The sequence below is a fragment of the Anser cygnoides genome, chromosome 4 (assembly GCF_040182565.1).
Source record: "Anser cygnoides isolate HZ-2024a breed goose chromosome 4, Taihu_goose_T2T_genome, whole genome shotgun sequence".
Classification (NCBI taxonomy): domain Eukaryota; kingdom Metazoa; phylum Chordata; class Aves; order Anseriformes; family Anatidae; genus Anser; species Anser cygnoides.
In genome coordinates, this window is record NC_089876.1 from 64,745,180 (window position 1) to 64,768,314 (window position 23,135).

A 23,135-nucleotide genomic window follows, 5' to 3' on the forward strand; every position below is an offset into this window, starting at 1 on the left:
GCGGTAGAGGACTGCAGAGCTCAGTTTACGCAGGCGCTGGCTTCGTTTCGGAAAGAATGAGTCTGCCTCTGAGTAACAGAGCTGGGCAGACCCCACTCAGCCTGCAAGGTGTCGGAGCTTTGAATTGGGCTTGAAAAGAAGTCTTGCCACTAATAGGCTGTTTTGGGGCACATCTCGTTGGTGAAATGAAGGATTGACACTTGCAGATGTTCTCGGATGCTTCTCTCTCCACGTGGAAGCATCAGTTTAAAGTGAAGAAACAAACACGCCAAAGGTGGCATTGTTCAGTGTGAAAGTTGTGTATACTGCATGGCAGTGGATGTCCGGTCTTAATTGCTTCCTAATTGTTTGTTTTTATGCCACAAGTGTTTTCCCTTGCTTGTTCTTCTCTCTTTGTGTTTGCAATGTAAGTGGAGCTATGCAATTAGCTGTTTACATTTGTCAGATGAGAACGGTGATGGAACAAGGATCGCTTTTAGGGGAGGATTTGTGCAGGTGTGATGTAGCTCGGCTTTTAAACCGGAAGAGGTGTCTAATGCAGTGGATAATTTTCTGTCAAGTCTTTGAATTTAGGATCTCTTTGTGGCAACAGGGAACGGTGGTAAGGATAGCCCGGGGGTCCCACTTATAACTTAGGCTGTAGGTGTCCTGCAAGATACGTCCTTTTTGATTGAAAAAGGATGAAATAATAGAAACGTCTGGTTTAAGAGTCACAAGTATGATAATATCATGCCCAAGGCTGGCAGAGCGAAGCTGCTTGTTTGTCTTAGAGAAGTAAATTGCTGCATTTAATTATGCCACCTTAAGTCTTATGTAGTAAGCAGTAACAGAGCTTCTGCTGCCAAAGCTATCAATAAGCCTTCGACCCACAAATCAACTTAAACCATGGAATATGCTTTGAACGGCTTTTAGCATTTGTAAACTAAGCCATTTCCTATTAAAATCGAGGCACAGTGAACTTACTGTTTGTTTTTTGTCTTTTTTTCAAATGTGCAGAGAGGGAGGTTGTGGGTTGTCTGTACTGAAATGCTGTAGAATCTGGTTTTGGCTATAGCCAAATATAACTTAATTGCTTTTCACAGATTTTTTTTATTCCTCTAGTCTTTAAATGTAATGAGGTGGGACTATAAGGGTCCAGTGCTTTGTCATATCTGTGCGTGTTGCTTTTTTAACCGTGGCATTTCCTTCCCTTTCACTTCCATAGCACTTCTGTGGCACTAGTGTAGTGCTGGCTGTCATTCTTGTAACTTCACCGGCTGCACAGCGTGCCAGAGTCACTGAAGAGAAGTTGCAGAGGACGTATTGGCAGCCGTGTGAAGTGCTGTGCTTTAGGAAGGGTGACACAGGTGAATGATGATGAAAGTGGGAGGAAAAACTGGAAAAGTCCTTTTTGAAAGTGTCTGTGTGGGACAACTATGGACAAGAAAATTACTGTTCTTGGAGTGTGCAGGGGGATCTCTTACAGAGGAAGACCTCTCTTCCGGAGGAAGAGATCTGTTCTGTTTTCATCTTCTGGGATGAAACACACCGAATGTTAAAATTGAGCAGGGTGCTACAGAATTCCCTACAGAGCTGTCGTGTATTCTGACTAGGTTATCTGAATCCGTGTGTGCGCAGCTTTGCTGGATCAGTTTGAAGCAGGTCCTAAAGAAATAACCACAAAGTTACACAGCTTTGTGCACTGTAGCAAAATGGTTTGTGCATCTCAGAAGTGTTCTTTTATATTCAGGTCTTGGCTTCTCATTTCCAATAAATAGCCTGAGTCAGCAGACACCAAATTCATGCGTACGAGATGGTAATTTTGTGTTAATAAATAGGCAGTCCCCCACAGTGAATTCACGAAGGTAAAAGCAGTTTATCCTCGCAAATACATTTTTGAAACATTGAAAAGCAGTGAATTGCTGATGACTTGGAAGTTAATTCATTCACTCTTCACTGGACTTTTTTTTCAGTTTTTCTTCGGATAAGGTGCACCTTCTTGGTCCTCTTAGGCCCTTCAAATCACTGACTTCTGTTGCACTGCTGTAACTTGCGGATTTAAGGGGACTTTCTCCCTCCCTCCTCCAGCTCACAGCTGTTCCTCGGCAGGAATCCATTCCTTTTGTTATTCTTACATACCTCCTGTGATCCTTGCCATATTTCAGTTTAGTTTTATTTGAAGCTTGCTCCCTTCCCACCTTCTTGTTTTGCTTGCCTATCATTGCATATTATCTTTTCATTTGGTAGCTTACCTACAGAGTTAGTTACTTGTGTCCTAGGGATATGAGCACTGCTGACATACAAAATCTTTCTCCCTTTTTCAGTGAAGAACGTGTTGCAGACTAGAACTGCGAACGCCTGAATTTGTTGTCCGCATCACAAGTCGAATTCCTTTCTTTATGGCAGAGAGAATAAATGATTTTAATTAAGCTTTGGTAAATTCCTCTTTTGCAAAAAAGTGAGACATCTGACTTCTGATAGAAAAACAGTTTGAATCCAGATAACGACTAGGCGGCCTTCCCTTTTTGACCTCAATCAAGTAACCCATTAGTTGGTAGCTGATATTTTTATTGCATTTTTGCCAACTCCAGTGGTACAGTCCTGGTTTCACTTGAATGCAGCAATTGTTTTAGGGACTTGCTGAGTGCTCTAGATCCAGGGATCCAAATGGCATTACAGTGTCTTTTACTCGTCATACAACAGAACTTTTTTTTCCTAATGCTGAAGTGTAATGTAAAATCTAACTTTCACCAAAAAAAAAATCTTGAAGTTATTTTTATATAAAAGTTGGTTTCTTTCTCTCTCTTTTTTTTTTTTCCTTTAAATTCAAGTGCTGTTACTAATTGTTGTGGTTGACAGCTCTTAAAATTTCTTGTTGCAGTGTGAGTGGACAAGAGGAAACTGTATACAAGTTCATGGGAGAACAGTTAAACTGACTGTGGACTCAATTGTCAGATGCACAAGCTGAACTAATGCCAAGAGATGTGTTCTGTGGAGGTAGGAGCAATTGTTCCACCTCAGATGTTGTGGACAGGTGGATATTCTTGCTATGGTACTTCGCAAGGTACAGGCAGCTTTTACTGAAGGTACACACACCACATACAAGATTGTATTAAATACGGGGGATGTGTAAGAAATACTTGGTGATGAGATAACGCAGTGTATTTTTGGAAAGCTGTTAGATTATTCATTACTGCCTCCTGTCCGTTTCTTCCTGTTGTTCTCTTGTTATTTCTTGTCTCTCTTGTTCTGGTACTTCCTGAATCCAGACCCCATTTTACCAATTAATCAAGGTGGAAGTGTAACCTTAAGTATATGCTCTGAGGTTTCTGCTAGGAAATTGACAGCTATTTTTTATTCACCGTAGTTGTATCGTCAGCCTGTTCAGCTTGAGGGTTAAAATAAAATACAGCCTTTTAAGAAGTGCTGAAGTGATTTCTCTTCCATTAAAATTCAGTTAAGTTTCTCCTTTTTTCTTGCTGCCTTTTTCCTAAACGCATTACCAGATTATTCTTTTTACTGAGTTTAAAAGGACTGAAGACTTTCCTTTTAAACTAAACAGTTGTTAGTCATTTTTTTTCTTGGATGCCCTGCTGTGCTTTCGTAGGTTGTATGACTAGATTTGCTTTAGTCATTCATAAAGCATTGGTTTGCAAAAGCACTGATCAGCGTTTTGGGAAACCATCCATGTTCTGAGGCATGCTCTTCAAGAACTATATTTGGTGTATAAGTCAGGATCTAATTTGATATTAGAGCCAACTTTTATTACTGTAATTCATCATCCTCAACAGCGTGTAGATTGCGTTCTGAAAAGCTGTGCTTGCTACCTTCTTAAATGTATTTAAAGGGTGTGACTGTTGGCAGCAGATGTGGTTTAGGATGGGATGCAGAGGGCATTGGTAACGTAAAGACATACAGAGAATTGAGCTGAATATAAGGAAATCTCTGTAACAGAATAGCTTGCCGTGCAAAGTAGCTTATTCCTTTGGTAAGGGGCACTTTTGTCTTTGTTCTATGAAATTGAAAGAGTGCTACAGTAAAGAAATCACAGATGGGCAAGTGCTGTTAATCACAAGCTTTATTAATTGCCTTCTCAACCTCCTTTCCTTGTCTCCTGCTCCACAATCAGGATGCTGCTGTTGGGCAGTGAGGCTGCCTGAAGCAAGCTGGAGCTCTCCAGACCACTTCATGATGTTTTCGGTTACTTGTTGAAAGATCTTGAACTCCTTCACACCTACTTAAATGGTTTAGTAAACTGTCTTTCTTTGTTAGCGTTCCAGTAGCTTTTCCTTAAACACAATCAGTTGAGTTACAAAACGAAATAACTTACTCACAGATTTTTAATTCTTTAGGAATTTCCTCAGTTGTGTCTTCTGTAACGGTACCTTCTAGTTTACATTTCTGATCATTTGTGGTGCTCACATTCTGTGGTTGATTTGTTTCTCTCTCCTGTTGGTATTCACTTTGACTGCCAGGCAAGGACTTCAGCATTGCTCTGCTTCCCTCAAAAAAAGTTGTTCTGTTCCCTTTTGCTCCGCATGACGTTCAAGTTCCTCATTCTGCTTTTTATGTTTCCATGTGTCTGCGTAACATGTGCAGTATCGTTCTCACTCCCACATCTGTTACCAAGCATCTTCCCTCTGTCTAATTGATTTTCTTTGGAGCATAACATTTTCTTGGAAACAGCTGAGTGACGGGTTCTAAGAGTTTCTCTAAAACCAGAAAATGTTCTGCCTGCATTTGCTCTCTGGTCTTTGTCTTCATCATGCACAACGTACAGAGAGAAGTGCTCTGAGATGGTTCAGGTGGCAGACTTCTCCGGGTGGAGTCCTCCTGCAGGTGTCATTGCTCTGGAGCAGGGCGGCGTTACCATTTGTTAACACGATGTATTATAATCTGTATAATCTGTCGCAGGCACCTGGCTCTTGATTCCGAATTTGCTTGCCACTGGGCAGGACTGCACCCTCTGTGGCTTTAGTTCTCATGCAGCAGTCCTTGCTGCAGGGTATGTATGTACAGCACCCTTTTAGGAGCCTTTCAGCCTCTTGCAGTAATCTGCCATTTACAGCTTTATTGAGTCCTCTTTCTTCAAAGGAAAATGCGCCCCATACATTCATGTACAGTAGAAATAAGTGTTCGGATGGCTTTTTAGTGCTGAGTTTAATGTATGGAAAAGGGTTGGTTTTACAAAAGAAGCGTAGTTCTTCTGTCTGCTGAATGATTTATTAGGCACGTTCATTCAGTAAGCTGAGGTTTGAACCTTCGTGGAAACTGAACTTTGAAGCATAACTGGGTGAAGTTGTGACTTTTGTTTGAATTCATGCTGTGCCCTCCCTTTTAAGTGAGCTAATGCTAATTGACAGAAATAAGGATTTCCTGGGAAAAGAGGGGAACATTAGTAGGAGAAAAAAAGCGCTATTTAGTTTGCAGAGAACTTAATTAGTGACTGAAATGATAAAGATACTGAACTCCCGCTCAGTGGTCCTTGGGGGAAAAAAAATAAGTAGTTGGGGAGGAGGGAATACTTTATGTTTGCCTCTTTCAAAGTTGCTTGTTCTTTTAAAGAAGGAGTACGTGAATATTAGGATATTAGAATATGTAGAAATAAATCTGGTTTTGGTTTTGCCCTACAATTCCAAGATACGTTGTGCCTGTGTGTGTACGTACACTGTAAATGCCCATATTCAACTATTAAAGGAAACTGGATCTGATTGAAAGAACCCAACAAAACAGCCCGCTCTTCAGCCTTCTTTGAAAGCCAACTTTGGTCTGCCCTACAACAAACTCTGCGAGTGACGACAGCGTTGTGTTTGCGTCGAGGCAGGCAGTAGATGCCGGGAATGTGCAGCAAAACATTCTGGATAATCTCGATTCCTTCTTGCAGCAGGTTTTCAAATGTATGACAGAGGAGAATGTGTGGAGATCCTTGGGTCTCTTGCTGCTCCTGTAGAAATCTTTGCTTGTAGCACTGGTTAAAGGTTTTGGGTGTTTTGCATGATGTGCTTTTCCTCTCTCCTTTAAACCAAAGAACACGGTACTGTTGTTCTGTCTAGCCATAAAGAAAATTTCAGTGATGATAATAGCTCCTGGTAGATTTCTAATCATAAAATATATGGGATTTCTTTTTATTACAGTGATCTTAAAATTACCAATGTTACCGTGGCTTTGAGGGGAGAAAAATGAGGGCAGAAGACTCTTGGGAGGCTGCAATTTTTATACCATGTGCATATTTCAATTGCTCTGCTGTCTTCGTGTCAGTGTGCCTGTCCCCGCAAGTCAAAAGGACACACGTGGCTGAATGTGTACTGCTTTTTTCCCCCCAAGTTTCTCTCCAGTGGATTCTCTTTCATTCTTCTTCTTGCCTCTGTGCCCTGTCCCTCTCCTTGCTTTGTCCAGCACTGCTGTCGGTCCTGCAGAGGACAAGGCTTTCGAAGCTGAGTCACTTCCGCAACTGTTGGCTGCTCTGGGAATTAGTTTGTGTTTTTGAGTGCGCACACAGAGCTCCAGTAGTATCCAGTGAACGCAACTCTGGCTTGCTTTGTTTATTTTGAGGGTTTTCCAGGAGATGAAAGTGTATTAGATGACCGTGCTGTAAGTCAGACAAGGGAATTTATTTCGTGTGCAAGCATAGCAAACAGATGATGACTTCTGGTTATGGGATGGTGTTCAGGATGCTTGCCTCTTTCTTGTGTTAGGAATTGTGCTTACTTCGGAGAAAGGCTGCATCCCACTGGGTAAAGAGCCGGAACACCAGTGCCACCTACCCGGGTGGGGTTGCAGAAGACTTCAGCGTTGTAGCACAACGCCTCCCCTTCGCCTCCCCTTCGCTCATCCTGGGAACCAGAGGCGGAGAGACGCAGAGGGGTGTAGATGCCTGCCTCTCTCAGGAAACTGTCCACGGCCACTGAACACCTCGGGGGATTTGGCACCAAGTGTGCTGCTGCAGGGCACGCAAGTGTCTTGAGGGCAGAACGAAATGCCAGCCCCGCGGGGCCAGTCCCCTTCCCCCAGTTCTCCCGCTGAGCCTCTGCCTCCCCGAGGGCTGGGCTGCCTAGGAATAATGGCAAGAGCTTGTTTTCAGCTCTGTTCTGCTGCAACAGCATCCAACTTAGGCTAGGCGAACCCTGAATTTGCTTGATTTCACTGCCTAAAATGTGTATGCATAGAAAGGGAAAAAAAAAGTAGTTTAAAAATGTGGAAGTGTACATGTTATGACAGCTTGCAACACTGGGTGTTGATGGTTGGGACAAGCAAAAGCAAAAACATTCCTTAAGGCTACCCTAAGTAACTTTTTCCTTACTGGATGTGAATCATCTGATTAACTTCTTTTAACATGTAGAGTCTTGCATATTGTGTTTTTTAAGAACCCCTGATAAGATTATGACATTTTAATCTGCCTCTTCTCATACCATCCTGTGTGAAACACTAATCTACGAAGACGGTTAATTTTCCAAGAAGGGGAAGCCAGATTTTTGTTCTCAATCTCTATCCATTAACAGGATAAAGAGAGATTTAAAATCTCCTTAAAATACCTATTTCACAGTCAGAAAGCAGTATTTTCTCCTTTGGTAGAAGGAGGCACTATTTCAAATCAGTTTTAAAAACCAGTGGTCATTATAGCCCTTGGAGAATTTATTCAGGTTGAAAAGCATGCGGGAAGCTTAACTTACTCCATGTTGTAGCAAAGATAAAAGGTAGGATGGGGAAGGACAGGTACTAGTACTTCACTGAAGAAATGGGGTGTGGGATTTTCTCTGGCTTTACCCCTTTTCTAGACATCTGAAGAAGCATTTCTTTTAGGAATAACCCGTGTTATTTTGCAAGCGTTGCCAATTCCATGTGCTGGAAAATCAGGTTTTAAATCCCCTAGGTCTGTGCTGGATTATTTTTAGATGAGGAAACTTTTAGATGCATGTTTGCTGGTGGCTTTTTTTTAAGCATGGCTTTCAGCGCTTAAAGAAATGGTGTTTGAAATTAAACTTCTTCCTTCCTTTTTCTTCCAGAAGGCCCCTTGCCTTTGTGTTTTGTAACTGTTAACCTTGGCTTGGTTTTTTTTTTTTTTTTTTTGGATCTCCTTGCCTGCATGTCACCAGGAGGTGGGAACACAGCCCCACACCTGCAGGGTGAAGCCTCTGGAAGGAAAGCTGCGTTTAGAAAGCAGTCCTGTTCCGGAGCGAGCAGGAGCACCTCGGGGAACGTGGCAGGGGTGGTTTTGCACGGAAAAGCTGTGAGCCCAGCTGGTGCCTTGGCAGAGTCCGGTACTTATTCCTGAAGGTGCTCCACGGAGCTTTTCTACGTACAGTTTCCTACAGTAGAGTGTATAAGTAATAAACACCACGTATCTTGTACTTGGAGGAACGACCCTCTGTCTGTGGAATTATTAACTGATTCTTCTTTTAAAACAAAGAAACAGAACCAGCAACAAAACCCTGGGCTTGGAATTACTTTCTAACCCCTGCCTTGCATTTTGGGAGAGCAGGTGTGTTGTGCAAGGAGTTGGCAGCTCTTAACTCTTGCCCAGACAGACTGCTTCGATTTCCTTAGTGATCTTGGTGGAGTTTGTGTTTCCATACGAGGGAAGAGAATTATGCTATTTACAGCTTAATGTTTAGGAAAGTTATTTTTGTTAGGCGGCAGCGCTCTCTAGAAGTGTGTTGCTTTTCTTAGTGTTCAGAATAATACAGCGATGGTGGCTGAAGAATTTACACAAAGGGACATTTTTCTGGGTGAGAGCTATCAGCTTGTGCGCTGCCAGTCTCTGCTGGCTTTTAACTCTTCCTCTGCATTGAATGACCTTCAAATACCGATTAATGTTGAGTTGTAACTCAGTATTGCACTGTCTTAGAGCAATTCCAGCACCACGTCTCATTTCAAGCCATTAGCTTGCTCTGTTCAAGGGGTCTCGTGGTCATCTTCATGGAACGTAGTCGGGTGGGAGAACAGCATTTCCAAAACTGCCTGTAGCTCTTGCAGAGCTGGCCTCTGAAGTTTCTCATCCTACCCCAGAGCCCAACAGGAATGCTCTTAGCACACGCAGCATCTGACCACGGGGCTGAAGCTCCTCGCTGTCTTTCTCAGTCATAGGCTGGTGGTTGTTTTATCTGTCTTTAGACCTGCTGCATGCTGGAACATCAAAGGAGTGTAAGGTTGTGAAATACTTGCTTCCTGAATTCTGATGGTGGATTTGATACCTCCAAACAGGTGAACGATGAGACGGGCTTATTTTAATGAGTGGAATCAGACTGGAAAATAATTGACTTTTTGGTATTATAAGAGCTGAAGAAAGTAATGCCTGGCTCGCACACCTTCTGTCTTCAGAACAGAAATGTTGTGACTACTCAGTTTTATAAATAGAAATGCTCAAGTTACATCTTGTCAGTGCAGATTTCGAGCATGTATGATTTAATTTACCTGCTCTGCTTCTGCTGCTGCGATTGTCACAGAGAATAAGCTTTTACATGCTGAAACTATTGATTTGCTTTCCAAAAAGTAGCTTAAGCTTTTATTTTAATTTCTATGTTGACATCTTGGCTATTGGAAACTAACACGCTCCTACTCTGATGTGTCTGTTCTTAGCAGCACGTTACAATTTGAAGCCCATTGTTATTGTTTAAAGGCCTGAAATGCTTGCTTTTCTGGAATTTAGCTCTCTCCTTCCAGTGTCTCTGTGTCTTGGAGTTGAAAAAGAGGCGTGGCGGGAGAAAGGAGACAAGGAGGCACAGCAGGAAAACGTGGGGACTTCTCTGATAAATTCACTCCTTGGCCTGCGGCAGTGAGTCTCTGCCTCAGTTTCCCTATGTCTAACAAGACGCTAATGATGCCTACTTCAAAGATACTTTGTGAGGATTAATTAATGCCTGCAAAGGCCTTTGAAGATGAAGAAGCAGGATTTGAAATATGGAAAGTTTCCATGCCCCAGGTAAATGTTCTGTGTGCTGACTTGAGTTCAGCTTTTTCCAAATCTCTCGAGCTCCTCCAAATATTTTGAGGGGCTTACTTCAGCTGGGCCCTGGTAGTGGATGCTTTTGGGAGACATCGAGTCTTGTAGCTATACATGTAAAATTTAGTTGCTTGGAGGTTCCGTGAGGAAAGAAAGATGATATCCCTTGGCCTCAGCAATATGTACAGGCCAGAAGAATACAGGCGGCGGGTTTATCCTGAAAAAGGTGCAGCATTTTCTAATTATTTTTCCCCAGGGCAAGCTTCTGCCCTTTCCAATGTTTGATAAAACTGTCCGCTGATGAGCCCCGTGTGAAATGATTTAAGGTAATTGCAGCACTGTGTTCTTGAGCCGACAGGTAGCCCGAAACAGATGGGAGGAGCAATGCTGTCTTTACTTTCCATGGAAGTTGAATACTTGTGGTATTTTAAAAATAAGATGTTAATTACTTGAAAAACGTGTCAGTTCTGTATGCTATGTGTGATCAGGTGTGCGAGGGGGGGGAAAAAGAGTTTTCGGATTGTTCTGTGTCTTCTCCAGGGTGGTGTTTCCTCTTCTCCTTCTTCCATTTTGCCAGTGACGTAGTGATTGCATGTTTTGTAAGCACTGGGCTAGCTTAAGATGCTTTAATGAAGTGTTAGTGAATTAGGGGATAACGCCGTCTGGACTTTTTCACCGGAGAGGAATTTGGAGAAGATGTTGGAGCACTGTCAGTATTTCAGAGCTTCAGGATGTGGTACTGCAGCAAAACAGATATGTTGGCAGCCTGGATAGAGGCAGGATTTGGGCCTCCATCCGCATCCACAGGACTTGCGGCAGGGTTTTTGCTTGTCAGTTTGAACCGTCTTGGACACAACAGTAGGTAAGAATTTGACATTAATGGTAAGAACAAACTGTGAAGCCTTAAGTTTTCTGCATAAGGATGCTAACTTTTCTGTTTTAATTCAGGTTTCCATGGAGATGCAGCAGACCTTGTAGAAATAGGTAAAAAGCTCTAGCGAAAGACTCGAGTGCACAAATCCCTTGGGTATGAGGAGGTGTAAGCCAGGTCAGCCAGAGTGCTTCCAGCAGGACCGTGAAGGTTTAAGTGGCTCCTTTCCCCCAGTTAAAAAGAAATGAACCAGGAGGTTAGGCTGGTTTTTTAACTGCTTGGATTATAAAAGATTTGCCAATGCTGCATTTGAGGCTGGAGTGGGCTGTGAGGCAGGGTGCGAAGTGTGGTGCAAGTAGGATGCCTGAGAATTTTCTTTTCTTCTGGAAGCATCATCCTGCAAACCTACGACAGACCAGGCAGCAGGATCCGCCTGATTAAAAACCCTCCCTGTCAGCAGATGGCTAGATAAAATTACAGCTTTGGAGGAAATGTTGTATTCTTGCTCGTAAGCACGTTGTGACGTCTTTGTGAGGCCAAGCAGCGTGTGGGCTTCTGACAGTGGGAAGCGCTCCTTGCGGCTCAGAGGTGCGGCTTCCTCGGCAGGCTTCGAGACTCGTCCTGGCACAGTGAGTCAATGGCTTTGAACACGTTTCCTCATTTAGTGCTAGGTTGAGCTGCATCTGGCACTGCTGTAGCTGCACTTACCTATAAAAATAGAAGGGCATAATTTGCTCGAAATGTTGGACGTGGGAGTAAAGGCAGCAAAACGTCCTCGGATTTGGAAGAAATTCTTGAGAAGTCAGCTCTTTCAGGAAGACTAGAAATTGGTGGTGACAAATACTGGGTCTGATGCAACATTTCCCCATTTTGTGACCTTTTTATGCACAAGGATCCTTAGTGGGGTATTTGTGAGACTTTTCTGTTCCCTTTCACGACTTCATTAATGCAATGTACGTTTTTGAAACTGAAGGAAAGTTCAGAAAGTCTAAACAGGGAAAGGTGGCTGCAACCTGCCAGCTCGGGGTGTTTTTAAGTTCTCAGGAGAACAGGTTCACAGATGCAGCTGATTCTATTATGACAAACACGTCATACTTGACCAAGCCTTGTATTACTGCTTGTATTATTGGTCACCAGACGGAACTTTCAGAAGTTAACTTTTCTAGTTTATGCCCAAGAACGTGGGGAAATAGATGTGGAACAGGAGGACTTTATAAATCTGCCATAGGTAAGGGATTAACGTAATAGGAAGAATGAAAAGATACTTTTTTTTTTTTTTAAGGCATTTACATCTCAGTGTAGGGAATCATAATGCAGGAAGAAGATGCTGCCATGTGCTGGATTTGGGGAATAAGCAGGATTACTCAATAAGGGAGCCTTTTGAAGGGGTATTCAACTGATGGTGCTAAGACATAAATAAATGAGGATGGTTTTGATTAAAGAACAGGAGAGCTACCGAACTAGTAAGCTGAAACCGTGTTTGCAGCACCATTTACAACTAGACTGCCCATGAGCAAACTTGTCTGTGAGCGGTTTGGCTGAGGAAAGCTGTGCTGGGCTGTTGTGTCCCTGAACTCTGTAATAAGGAGCGTGTGACTGCGTGTGCAGATAACTGGCTTCGCATATGGCCAACTGCACAAGTGCATGGAATTCTGATAATGTATTGCCAAAATTGCAGATATTTCCATAGCATGGGATCGCTAGCAGCCTGCATTTATCCTAATTACTTTTCCTTTGGGATGCCTGCCTGCCTTTCGCATGAGACAATTTCCTGCTGTCTTAGGTTGGCTGTGCTGAATTAGAAAAGCAGGGGTCCGAAAGGTAAAGGAGCCAAAGGTAGATACACGAATACGAGGTGGCTTATCTGGGGGAGTTGACGAGATCAAGCATTGTGTATCCTCTCAGAAATTTTGCCAGCTTGTGGAAAGAAAACCCCTGGATATGGGAAGGGTATAGCAGAGATGAAGCAATACCTGTTTCCGACTTGTGTTTTTTCTGCTGCCTTGACCATAGAAGATCTCTGCTGACTGTTCACCTGACCGGCGATGACTTGGTTTGTTATCTCGCAAGCTCATGGTCTGGGGTGTGAATTCTTACCCAGAGTTTGCTCAAAATAGACTGGGCTATTTAGGGAGTTCCCTCACCATGCTTTCCCTTGTGCTTGGTTCTCAAACCCTCACTCCTTCTGCTGGCTTAACCTCTGATAACATCCAAACAAACAGTTTCTTGGTTGAGTTACGAAGTAACTTTCTTATAGCTACTGCTTTGTATTTTCCCCTACTGTCTCCTCCCCAAACAAAGGTTTTCAGCTGAAGCTGGAAGTGGGGTACTGCTCTTGATAATCTGAATCCCTCCGGTAAGTGCTCCCTCTGTCTGGATGGAGCTTTCCTCACCACACTCGGGGAGCTCCATGCACCCAGTAGTAGTCTCTGTGATGAGGCTGTGGATCTTGCCTCGGGCAACGACACCAGACCAGTTATAGCGGTTAAGTTCTTCAGTCTTCATCTCTTTATAAAATGACAGCGTTGTGGAAGAGAAGCTGATGTATGTTAGGTTTTGAAACAGGGAGAGGGAAGGAGGGCTTAAGTTTTAAGAATTAGGGAATCTGTGTACATCGAGGGGGAAGGGAATATCTTATTTTCCTTTCTGTTTTATGATGATTGATGAATGGATGACCTGAGCTTTGGAGCGGTGGTAAGTCTTTGGGAACCTTTGGTTTGAATTTCTTGCAAGTATCAGGAGTTGGATTCCCTCGTTGTCATATTACGATGCAGAAGGCAAAATCTTCTGAGCAGGTCAGGAAGTGCCGTGCTTGTCTTCATCTTGTGCTGCTTTTTCTTCTGCTTACACTGACACACGTGGGAAGATAACAATACCAGTCGCTCTCAGTCTTCAGTTGCTGTGGGTATTGCTTTGTGCCAGCCCTGTTCTGCAGACATACACCAAGGCAATTGCCAGATGTTCCAAGTTGTATTTTTATTCCCTTGTTGGCATTGTGGCTGTGTGTTCCTGAGGAGGAAAACCCTGCATCTCTAAACAGTCAGTTAAAAGTGTTCTCTATTTTTTTTCATGTATATATTTTTTATTTCAACAGGTGCTCTTTCTTCTGAGTGAGTTTGAGCGTGGCCTGGCAACAAATGCAGGTGGCTGGGGTGGGGTGGGAGGGGAAGGGAACTCCCTGAGCCGCAGTAGCTTCTCACTCCCACTGGGAGGCAATTATTTTATTTAAGATTTGAATCTGGTATCCTTGCTTAGGGTGTAATGCAAATGACTGGGTGCACATTAGAAGTGTCGTGTAGCAGAAGAGATGGGAGCTATACGCATCCTCTTCCTAATTCTGGATCTTAGCTGCTTTTTGCAGCTGACTGCATTAGATACTCCTTGGTATTACTCTAACGTGTATGAATGGGCATGGCCTGTTCAGCTCTACCATCCCACGGTCCCCTTTAGTCCAGCAAAGAGCTTCTTTATGAGGCTTAGGAAGCAGGATGACCCTGAGAGCCTGTGGGATGGGGGCGGATGCTGCTGCTGCATTGTGCCAAGGGAGAGTAATACCCAGGGATGTTCCTGCAAAGATGATGTTACTTGCCTAAAAGAAATGGAAAACTCATATATCTCCAGTTTCTGCGTGTTTTCTTCTCCCCCTACTCTTGTTTTAAGTTTAGATTTAACCAAACTGTGGAGATTTTTGTCGTACGTTTGGTGTATGATGTATTCTCGATCACCTGTCGTCTTTTGGAAAGAAAAAATGTTGTTGCCTTCTTTGGTGTGCATTGCATCTCTGCCAGAGCTGTTGGCGTGTAGGATTGTAGAAACAAATGATCTCCTTTGTTAGTTTTCTGTTCATGGCTGTAGTGTGGTGTGGTGGGGAAACTGAAATGCCAGAAACAAGTTTGTTGCAGTGCTTCTGTGTAACAAGGTGGCTAGGGTAGAATTGCCTCAAAGGTGAGCTACAACTCCTGCACGTTCAGACGTGTGGTGAGCCTGAGAGCCTCCTTACCCTTCACCAACAAAAATTTCTGTTCTGTCCTATGGAGAGCTGGGGAAAAAACGGCAGACTTGGTTAAAGAAATGAGAACTGGTCAGTGCTTGTAATGAAAATTCAGCTGCCTGGATTTCACCTCTTTGCACTTCCTTTCGTTGGAATCAAGAGATCAATTTTCTTTTTCCAACCCTTTTTTTCCTCAGCCCATACACTGAAACATTCACAAGTGTTGGCTCATTTGACACTTCTTCAAATATTTACTTTTGCACGTCATGTTTCTGACTTGCTAGGGGCTTACCTGCTATCCAGGCTCACTACCATCATTTGAAATGTAGGTATCTAAACTTTTTTCTTGAGTCAGTCCATGTTTTTTAAACAAAATTATAGGCAGGAAAATGATCTATATGAAAGTTGTAAAAGTTGCCATCTGTATTTCTTGACAGACTAAAAGGTCTGTGTGCTGTGAAACAAGGGGAAAATGATGTAGAAAGCTTGTGGAAAATGTGGAATTATACCAGAATTCAGCTAAAGCAGTTGCATATTTTTGAGCAACAGTGTCTTGAAAAGTTTCTAAACAATACCAGATGCTTGGAAAGTGTATTTTATGTTGGCATTTTAAGCCCCTAACCCCCTTTAGATGTGGATGTTTTGATCTAATACACTGCTGGTGAATTGAGGTAGCAAAGATACTATTCTGAATCAGCTGGGCCTGCAGAAAATATGCTTTTGTAAATAACAGCAGCTTAATTCGTAGTAACTACTTAACACACCATACATGATTTGAAAAGATGAGGGTCTGAACAGGCTCCTGAAGGTGGATGTTGGATTTGTCTGTTATTTGTTATCTTTTTTTACCATGAGAAGATTCATGACTGTTTAGAATAAAGAATATTTCTGTTTGGCTGGGCTGCTATCCTTTACGTGTGGCTGTACAACTTCTGGGGAAGGAAATAGTTCTGGTCACATCTTGCCTAGGATCCTACTTGCTGAGGGGATGAAGGGAGGCTGAGCATTCCGAAATGTCCAGCTGGCTTAGTGGTAAGGTGAACAGATGAGAAGGCAGGGTAGCAGAGAAGAATATATTTTATTTTATTTTAAAAGCCAAAGCACCTGTTACTTTTGTATCCCAGTTTTTGTTAAATATCCTTTTGGACATGAAAATAGGGGAGTGGAAGAAGTGTTTTTGATGCTAATCCTGTGCTTGCGCGCGACTTCTTGCCTCCTCCCTTTCTGTAAGTTCTCTAAACGTTTCCTCTCCCTTTCACAGCGGCAGTCGCTCTTCCAAAACCTTCAAACCAAAGAAGAATATTCCAGAGGGTTCTCACCAGTACGAGCTGCTCAAACATGCCGAGGCCACGCTTGGAAGTGGTAACCTCCGGATGGCTGTTATGCTTCCAGAGGGTGAAGACTTGAATGAATGGGTTGCAGTTAACAGTAAGTCAGCTAACAGTTTTTTTGTGAGGGGGTGTTAAATGTGGGCTGGCACTTGTGGGAAAACAGCTGTGTGCTCCTTTCTAGTGGGGTGGGCTCCTTTGTCGTACATGCACCACTCTGCGCTGTGCTGAAGTGGGGAGAGGTGAATGTCATATCATTTAGTGCTGGTGTATGCAGAATGGCTCACTGAGACAAAACTCCTTAAGCTCCCCGTGCCAAAAATATGTTCCTGTTAACAAAATAATTCTTATTCTGAGTGGTTAAAATCTGAGCGCTTGATCGCAAACAAGTGCTGAGGTAGAAATGCCACTGCTGTTTTTAGAAAAGAGCCCGTCAGTGCCATCTTAATATGTTTAAGCTAGCTCTTTTGCAGCTAGGGTGGTTACTCAACAGTATAGGCAAGCCTCTGCATGCGAAGCGTAGTACCTTAATTTAGGTAAGTGTGAGGACCAGGTCTAAAGGATATTAAGATGTGAGTCACATGTCGCTTGTCTTTCCTTTTGCCCATTACAAACCCAGAGATAATCTTTGCAATGTTCCTAAAGTTAGTCCTTTCCTTTTGTTTCTACCAAGTAGTGAGCCCTTGCTCTGGTAAGTCTCTGATTTTGTTTGTTTAACTTCTCTAAAGCTGTTTTTCCTAGCTCTCTTTTTTTATGCTAGACTAGGCCAAACAACGATGCCCAAATTCTGATTGCTTGACCATATTTCTTTCTCCCTCTCCTTGCAGCATGATTTGCTGCCTTCCTTCTACCCTTAGAGAATGGATTAACCCAAACTCTATCATGCTCTATAGCCGTGCAGGATTTTGGCTGCCACAGACTCTGTGCCTTGTCTCGGTATTTCCTTGTCTTTTGTGTCTTTGAATTGGCCTGCAAGTAGAGTACTGATTGTGCACTGCAGAGCAGTATAGATTACGCTTAGGATAAATGTCTTCTAATTGCTTATTTTCAGTACTTCTATTTCTTTTTGCTCTTTGACATATTTGGGATGTGAACTGTCATACTGACACCATTCTTTATACAAGTTTGTTCATGCTGCATTGCAAAACTGTCTAGAAAAAGAGCCAGCCCGTTCTTACGAGTAAGCATTACTAACAGTGCTTGATATATTGCTTGCATCCTTCCCTTTTGGTGGTTCCCCCACTCCATGTCTCCTCTTTTTTTCAGCTCCCAAATGATATAACCACTAAATTAGCTGGCTGGCAAAACACAGTGAAACGTTTGACAAGACTGGCTCCTGGTAACAGCTGCATTTTGTAACGAAATGGTCTTTTTTCATGCCTCCTTGCAGCAAAGTGAGGTTTTAGTGTTTTTTTTGTTGTTGTTGTTTGTTTTTTAAAAGTGAGAAGCTCATTAGATGCTCCCTTGATTTACAACATCTGTCTACCACACCTCGTACCAGTTAATGGTAGCTGTGAGCCTCTTCTATTGATCAAAAAACTTAACAAGTAAATGATGTAAATGACTTAATGTCATTGGTTTTGCCCTTCATAACAGTAAGAGCAGAGGAAGAATGTGCTCTGCTCTGCCAGTTCTTGCTTGACTCTTAGCCTTGCTGGTGTCTTATGGTAATGAGTTGACTTGTAAATTGACATGTAAATTTTTGAAGTATATTTTCAAAATAAAAAATGAAAAGGTGAGAAGTGTGTGATGAGTTTATTTTCAGTTTTATGTACAGTTTTTGATGAGTTCACAAGTCCAATTCATCCTTATCTTTGTAGTAATAAAAACTTACACCAGACAATGTGTGCTTCAAGTAGAAAAGCATGCGCGAAAAGTAACCTAAACCCTTAAAACTTAACCATGAGTAAAAAGAGGAAATGAAAATGTGCAAAGGCACTGTATTGCTTTATAGATGTTGGAAAGGAGGATCTTGCATTTTTCTTGTTTGTCAGGCGCTGCTGGCTGTGGTGGCTGGGTGGTGTGTCTCATGGCCTTCTGAGACTTGCAAGTGTGGGATTCACAATAATCAGTCATCTTGTCGAAGTCTGTGTGGGTTTTTTGAACATGCTTGCCTCGAAGCAAACACTGGGCTGTGGTTTCTACTGGGAGCAGGGAATGGAAACTTAATTAGCTGTTCTTGTGTACACTTATGAAACAAGGGCTGCATATACCCACTTCTTGCTGCCTTTGCAGTGTTAAATGCCTCTCCCCTGCCCACCGAAACAAGCTTTGCAGCCCTTCTTGTCCTCTCTAACTTTATCAACCCTTCCCAAAGTTGTCTTGCCATTTTCTGCTGGTGCTTTGTAAGGGAGAAAAACGTTTTTTGTTGCTGGAGATGAACTGCGCTAGGTGCATGCCATACCAGTTTTTATCTGCTTCCCTTTTTAGATACCTGGGAAGTTGTGTGACACAGCTGTAGCTTGGATCTTGCGTCTGCTGAGCAGTAGCTGTAATTTGCTGCCAGGATGTGCATGTAATCTTTGTTTATACTCCTGAATATTCAGTGAGGATAGTTACAGTATTTAACCCTCCTATTCCCGTAGCCATCAGTTACTTTAATAGTATACTATATTTCCTATTGCTTACATTGAGGATGTCAACCTCCATTGCATTACAGTGTAATTGTAATTCTCTCTAGACTTAAGCAAAGAGCACCAATTTGGTCTGGCTACAAAGTAATGCACTGACTTTTCTTTGGCATAGCAGCAGGCTGAGAGGAGCGTGTTGTTGTTGGTCATTCCACAGGGTCCTGCAGATTGGTTGTATGAGTGTTCACTGTTGGAACTGATGACTCTAAAAAGGTCAATTTTGAAGCGAAGACACACACATTTGTTTAACTACTGCAGAGGCCGGTTTCAGAAAAACAATCCCATTTGTTCAGAATGAAGAGCTTTGTCACCTCAGCACTAAATTGGATAGCGCATGTCTATTTAATGATATAAGCGGTTTTAGCTGAGTATTCCTGAAATCCGTCTCAATAAAGGAACGGTCTGTCACTGATGCCTTGAGTTGTGGGTATCACGCAGGTAACACTTAAATAAAGTAAGTCTTACGTGGTGCTGATCTCAGACAGACTACGTACTGGTTTCTCGTGAGGACTAGCCTCGCATGATGATGAAATTTGAGCTGTAAAAGCTCCTGTTGTCAGAGATGGGAGGCCTGATGCTCCTAGCAGGAGAAATGGAAGAGTGTGGACTGGGCACTGGGACATTAAGTCTATTTTTACTTTGTATATGGCTGAATTGCTGAATTTCATGCACGCATATGATGAAAACATGGGATAGATGAGTAAGGACACCAAAGCTACTCCCACAAGTCTTAAGTTCTTGTATGCTTGTATTGCTCGGGTTCATCCAGAAGCACAAGTTACAGTAGCTGTTGCTGGATAAGGAAGGTAGGAGTATTGAGTAAAATGTTACACTGGAACCATGTTATGCTCTTAGTGGTAAGAATTTAACCCTGCCTAATTGAAATTTTGCTTCCTGCTGCTTAATATAAGTCCCCTTTCAATTGTAACCCATGTTATCCATTGTCTGAAAGTTACTTTGAAAAGATAAACTTACATATTGATACCTTGGGAATGTGCTGCGCTCCCCAGTAGGTGCAAGGGGGACTAGGCATTGAAAGTGGATTTTATAAATTGATCACAGTGACCATGGTTGCTAAAAACTGAACCTGCTCTTAGGTTATTGAAGAAGAGTCTTGCTTTCAAAGAGTTCTAAGTGCTTGAGCATCCATTTAAAGTAGTTAGGGCAATGGGAATAGCTAGATATGTTAACTTTGGGTCTTTTATTTATTTCAGTGATTCAGCAGTAAACTGTTTAAAAAAAATGTCTAAGAACATTTATCCCAAACTTGCAACCAAACTTAAGGAATAACTCCCCAAAAGAAATATCCAAGGATAGTTTGTAAAAGAGGAAACATATTGGACAAAATATTAACTGGTGGTGATTAATTAATAATCAAAGGAACAGAAGTCACTTGACTGTATGCCTTGTCTAACTCCCACCTCCCTTCCCATTTATTGTTTGAACACAGCATAAATATTCTTTGGAAAGATAGTCTTTTGGATGCAAAGCTTGGGGGACCTCAGCTAATATCTAACAGTTCTCTCTGCTTTGAAAGTTTACACTGGAATTATTTTTTTTTTTTTACAGCCTTGCCAGTAGAATTTGGGGTTCTAATGAAATGCACCAAACATTTAGAAAAATAAATAACAGCTTTCTTTTACCTTTTTTTTTTTTTTCAAATTAAAGTTTTGCTACAGTGAATGGTTATGTAGTTCTTGCTAGAGGGCAGTCTAGAAAGTTGTTGGTTGCATTCTGCATCTTCTTTATAACATATCTTAAAAAGCAATAACAATGAGGTTTTATCATGAAAAATATTCCAGGTCCCTCACTAGCAGCGTGCATTTTAGTTTAGACTGTAGGAAGCTTGTGTTGCAGTTAAACTGCAGAGTGATAATGGATGGTTTAAATGCTTTACAGCCGTCGACTTCTTCAACCAGATCAATATGCTTTATGGAACCATCACGGACTTCTGCACGGAGGAGAGTTGCCCAGTGATGTCTGCTGGCCCAAAGTAAGATTATTTTTACTCATTGCTGCGTGTGTACATAAATTTTTGAGATGCTTTTGCGTTTGAAAGAGACTAACTCACCTGAGTGCCAAAGAAAAGATAACCTCTGTGGGTGGAAGGGGTGTCTTCTTTTGTTACCTGTGGGGGAAAAAGCCATGGCCCTTTGTAAGGGAGTGGGGAATGGAAAGGTACTCTCTATTTTTTTATTTTTATTTAGTCTGGGAGGTAGCCTGACTATCAAAACTGTTTTCTCTTTTTTTGTTCTGAAATGTTAATGAGGACTTTTAAAATGAAGACTGGAAGCTTTTATCTGTCAGCATTCGATTAAGATTTAGCAAAATCTTTCTTTTAGGTGTTTGACTAGGTACTGCAGAAAGAAACTTGGCTGTAGGTTTGAGTACTCTGAGTTAGAATCCCCTACGCTGTCACTCAGTTAAGTTTCACTTCCTTGATTGTTGCTTACGCTTTTGTACGGCTACCCAATGTGATGTTTGTGCTTGCTCTCTCTCCGTCTGCTTCATGTCCTCCAAAAAGGAAAATAACTGCATTTCTGAGCAAGTGGAGAGGGAAGGCACTGCTTCCTTTTTACCTTAAAATCTTAAATAAACAGCAAAGGAAACCGATCCTCTCTTCCACTTTTTCCTCCTCTCTAATGACATTTGTTGTTAATGTCTGAAGCCAGTAACTGCCAGCCAGTGAGGTGGGGAGCCTAGGTCGAGCAAAGTGGTGCTGCTGGGAGGGAGAGCTGGTGAGGCGGGAGGGTACGAGCTCTGCAAGGCGAAAGCAGCCAGACTGACTGAGAAGAGGGTTGGTGCTACGTTGTTAAACTAACAATGGATGCTGCTGAATGCCAAAACCAGTGTGGGCAGGCAGACCTGCTGCTGCAAAGCGGGGAAGGGGGGTGAAAATACAAAAGAAATAAAGTTTACTATTATACAAAAGATCTTTGGAATAGGCTTGTGCAATAACATAGCCCATTGTCTGCTTTGTGCTTTGGCATGCAGAACAGGCCCTTGGTTATTAAATAAGAGCATGAAAATATTTGTTTGCTTTGTTTGTCTGAATGACAAGCGGTTACTTGGGGACGGAGGTTAATTATTAAAGGCTTAGCTTTCTGGTTGCCAGTCTAAACAATTTATTTCTTTCCAAAGACACTGATAACCATTGACGGAAATTGATGTAGTACTCAAGCAGTTATGAAGCAGGGTAGGAGAGAGTCGCTAGAGGCCAAGAAAAGCATTCTGCCAACTTTTTAATTAGGTGACCTTGTCCCTAGGATTTGCACAGCATTCCCCGAACTCTGCAGGCCCCACCTGTGCTCAGGGATGGGGTTTGTGAAAGAGGGTCAGAAATGTGCCTGTGTCTGAGGGGCCAGGGCCAGGCAGGCACAGGAACAGGTGATTTGTTTGGCTGGCGGTGACTGGCAGCAGAGCATGTATTGTGGTTCTGGTTTGAGTGAGCGTGGCCTTTCTTTAAGTTAAAGGTGACCTGCAAAATATTTTTAGGGAAGTACTGGTAGAAAACCTATTAGAGCAACAGCTCTGATATTTACAGTTGTTGTTTTTTCTTATCTCTGTTTCCTGTTATCTTCTGGCTCAAGCTGTACTAGTTGAGGAGGCATTGAGTCTTATGAGCTCTTTCATGCTTCTAGGGTGAAGGTTGCTGTCTGCTTACATGCATGGCTGAGCCGCCACCGTTACTGCATACTCCTCTCTTTCAGATAAAAGAGTGTGAGTTAGCTGAAACAATTTGTATAAGGTCATTTGAAACAGGTTAGGCAGCAGTAGCATGAGTAGCTGGGGAGAACTAAAACTAGCAAGCACGCTGTGGCTTTACAGTCTGATTTCCTTTTATTTATTAATTTTCTGTGCAAGTTAAGTCATGTAAGTTACTTGCAAGCTAGTATAATTACATCCACACTTGGGGTTTTCTCTTTATTTTAATAACTCAGAGTTTGGAGTGCCTTGGTATTGTACAGACACAGGGCTACATGTTCCCAGTGGAAAAACATTTATGGCCCCTGTATTAAAAAAGGGTTGTAAGCTGCTGGTGCATACATAGGTAGCTGTTTGGAACTCATAGTGGCTCAGTCACAATTTTTGTAGCACAACTGACAAGTCTGAAGCAGACGATGGAAAAACAGACAGCTCACCTGGGTTTGTGTGTGGGCTTTGTATATTTATTTTTGATGTTGGGGTGGTTTCCTCCTCTCAAGGGCTACCTTCAGTGATAAGCAAATGCCTGGGGCTGGGTAGGTACCGACTGGGTCGTCTGGTTTTTCTTGGTAGTGATCTTGACCAGGAAGCCTTGGCTGAGGCAAGTCAATTTTTGGGACCCACCAAAGCTTCCTGGTCTGAATGGGTGGGAGTTGGGGAGCTGAACGCTGCTTTTAGGTTAGGAATGATA

At 42.5% G+C, this 23,135-nt stretch overlaps 1 protein-coding gene across 3 annotated transcripts in view; it reads left to right on the forward strand.

Moving 5' to 3' along the window:
• Positions 1–23,135, forward strand: part of MOB1B (MOB kinase activator 1B) — a 42,339-nt gene that overhangs the window by 5,395 nt on the left and 13,809 nt on the right. For all 3 annotated transcript variants that reach the window (XM_013193737.3, XM_048045683.2, XM_066996825.1), the window contains exons 2-3: positions 16,043–16,209; positions 20,639–20,732. In XM_013193737.3, the coding sequence (XP_013049191.2) occupies positions 16,043–16,209; positions 20,639–20,732 (261 nt within the window). The remainder of the gene's footprint in view (positions 1–16,042; positions 16,210–20,638; positions 20,733–23,135) is intronic.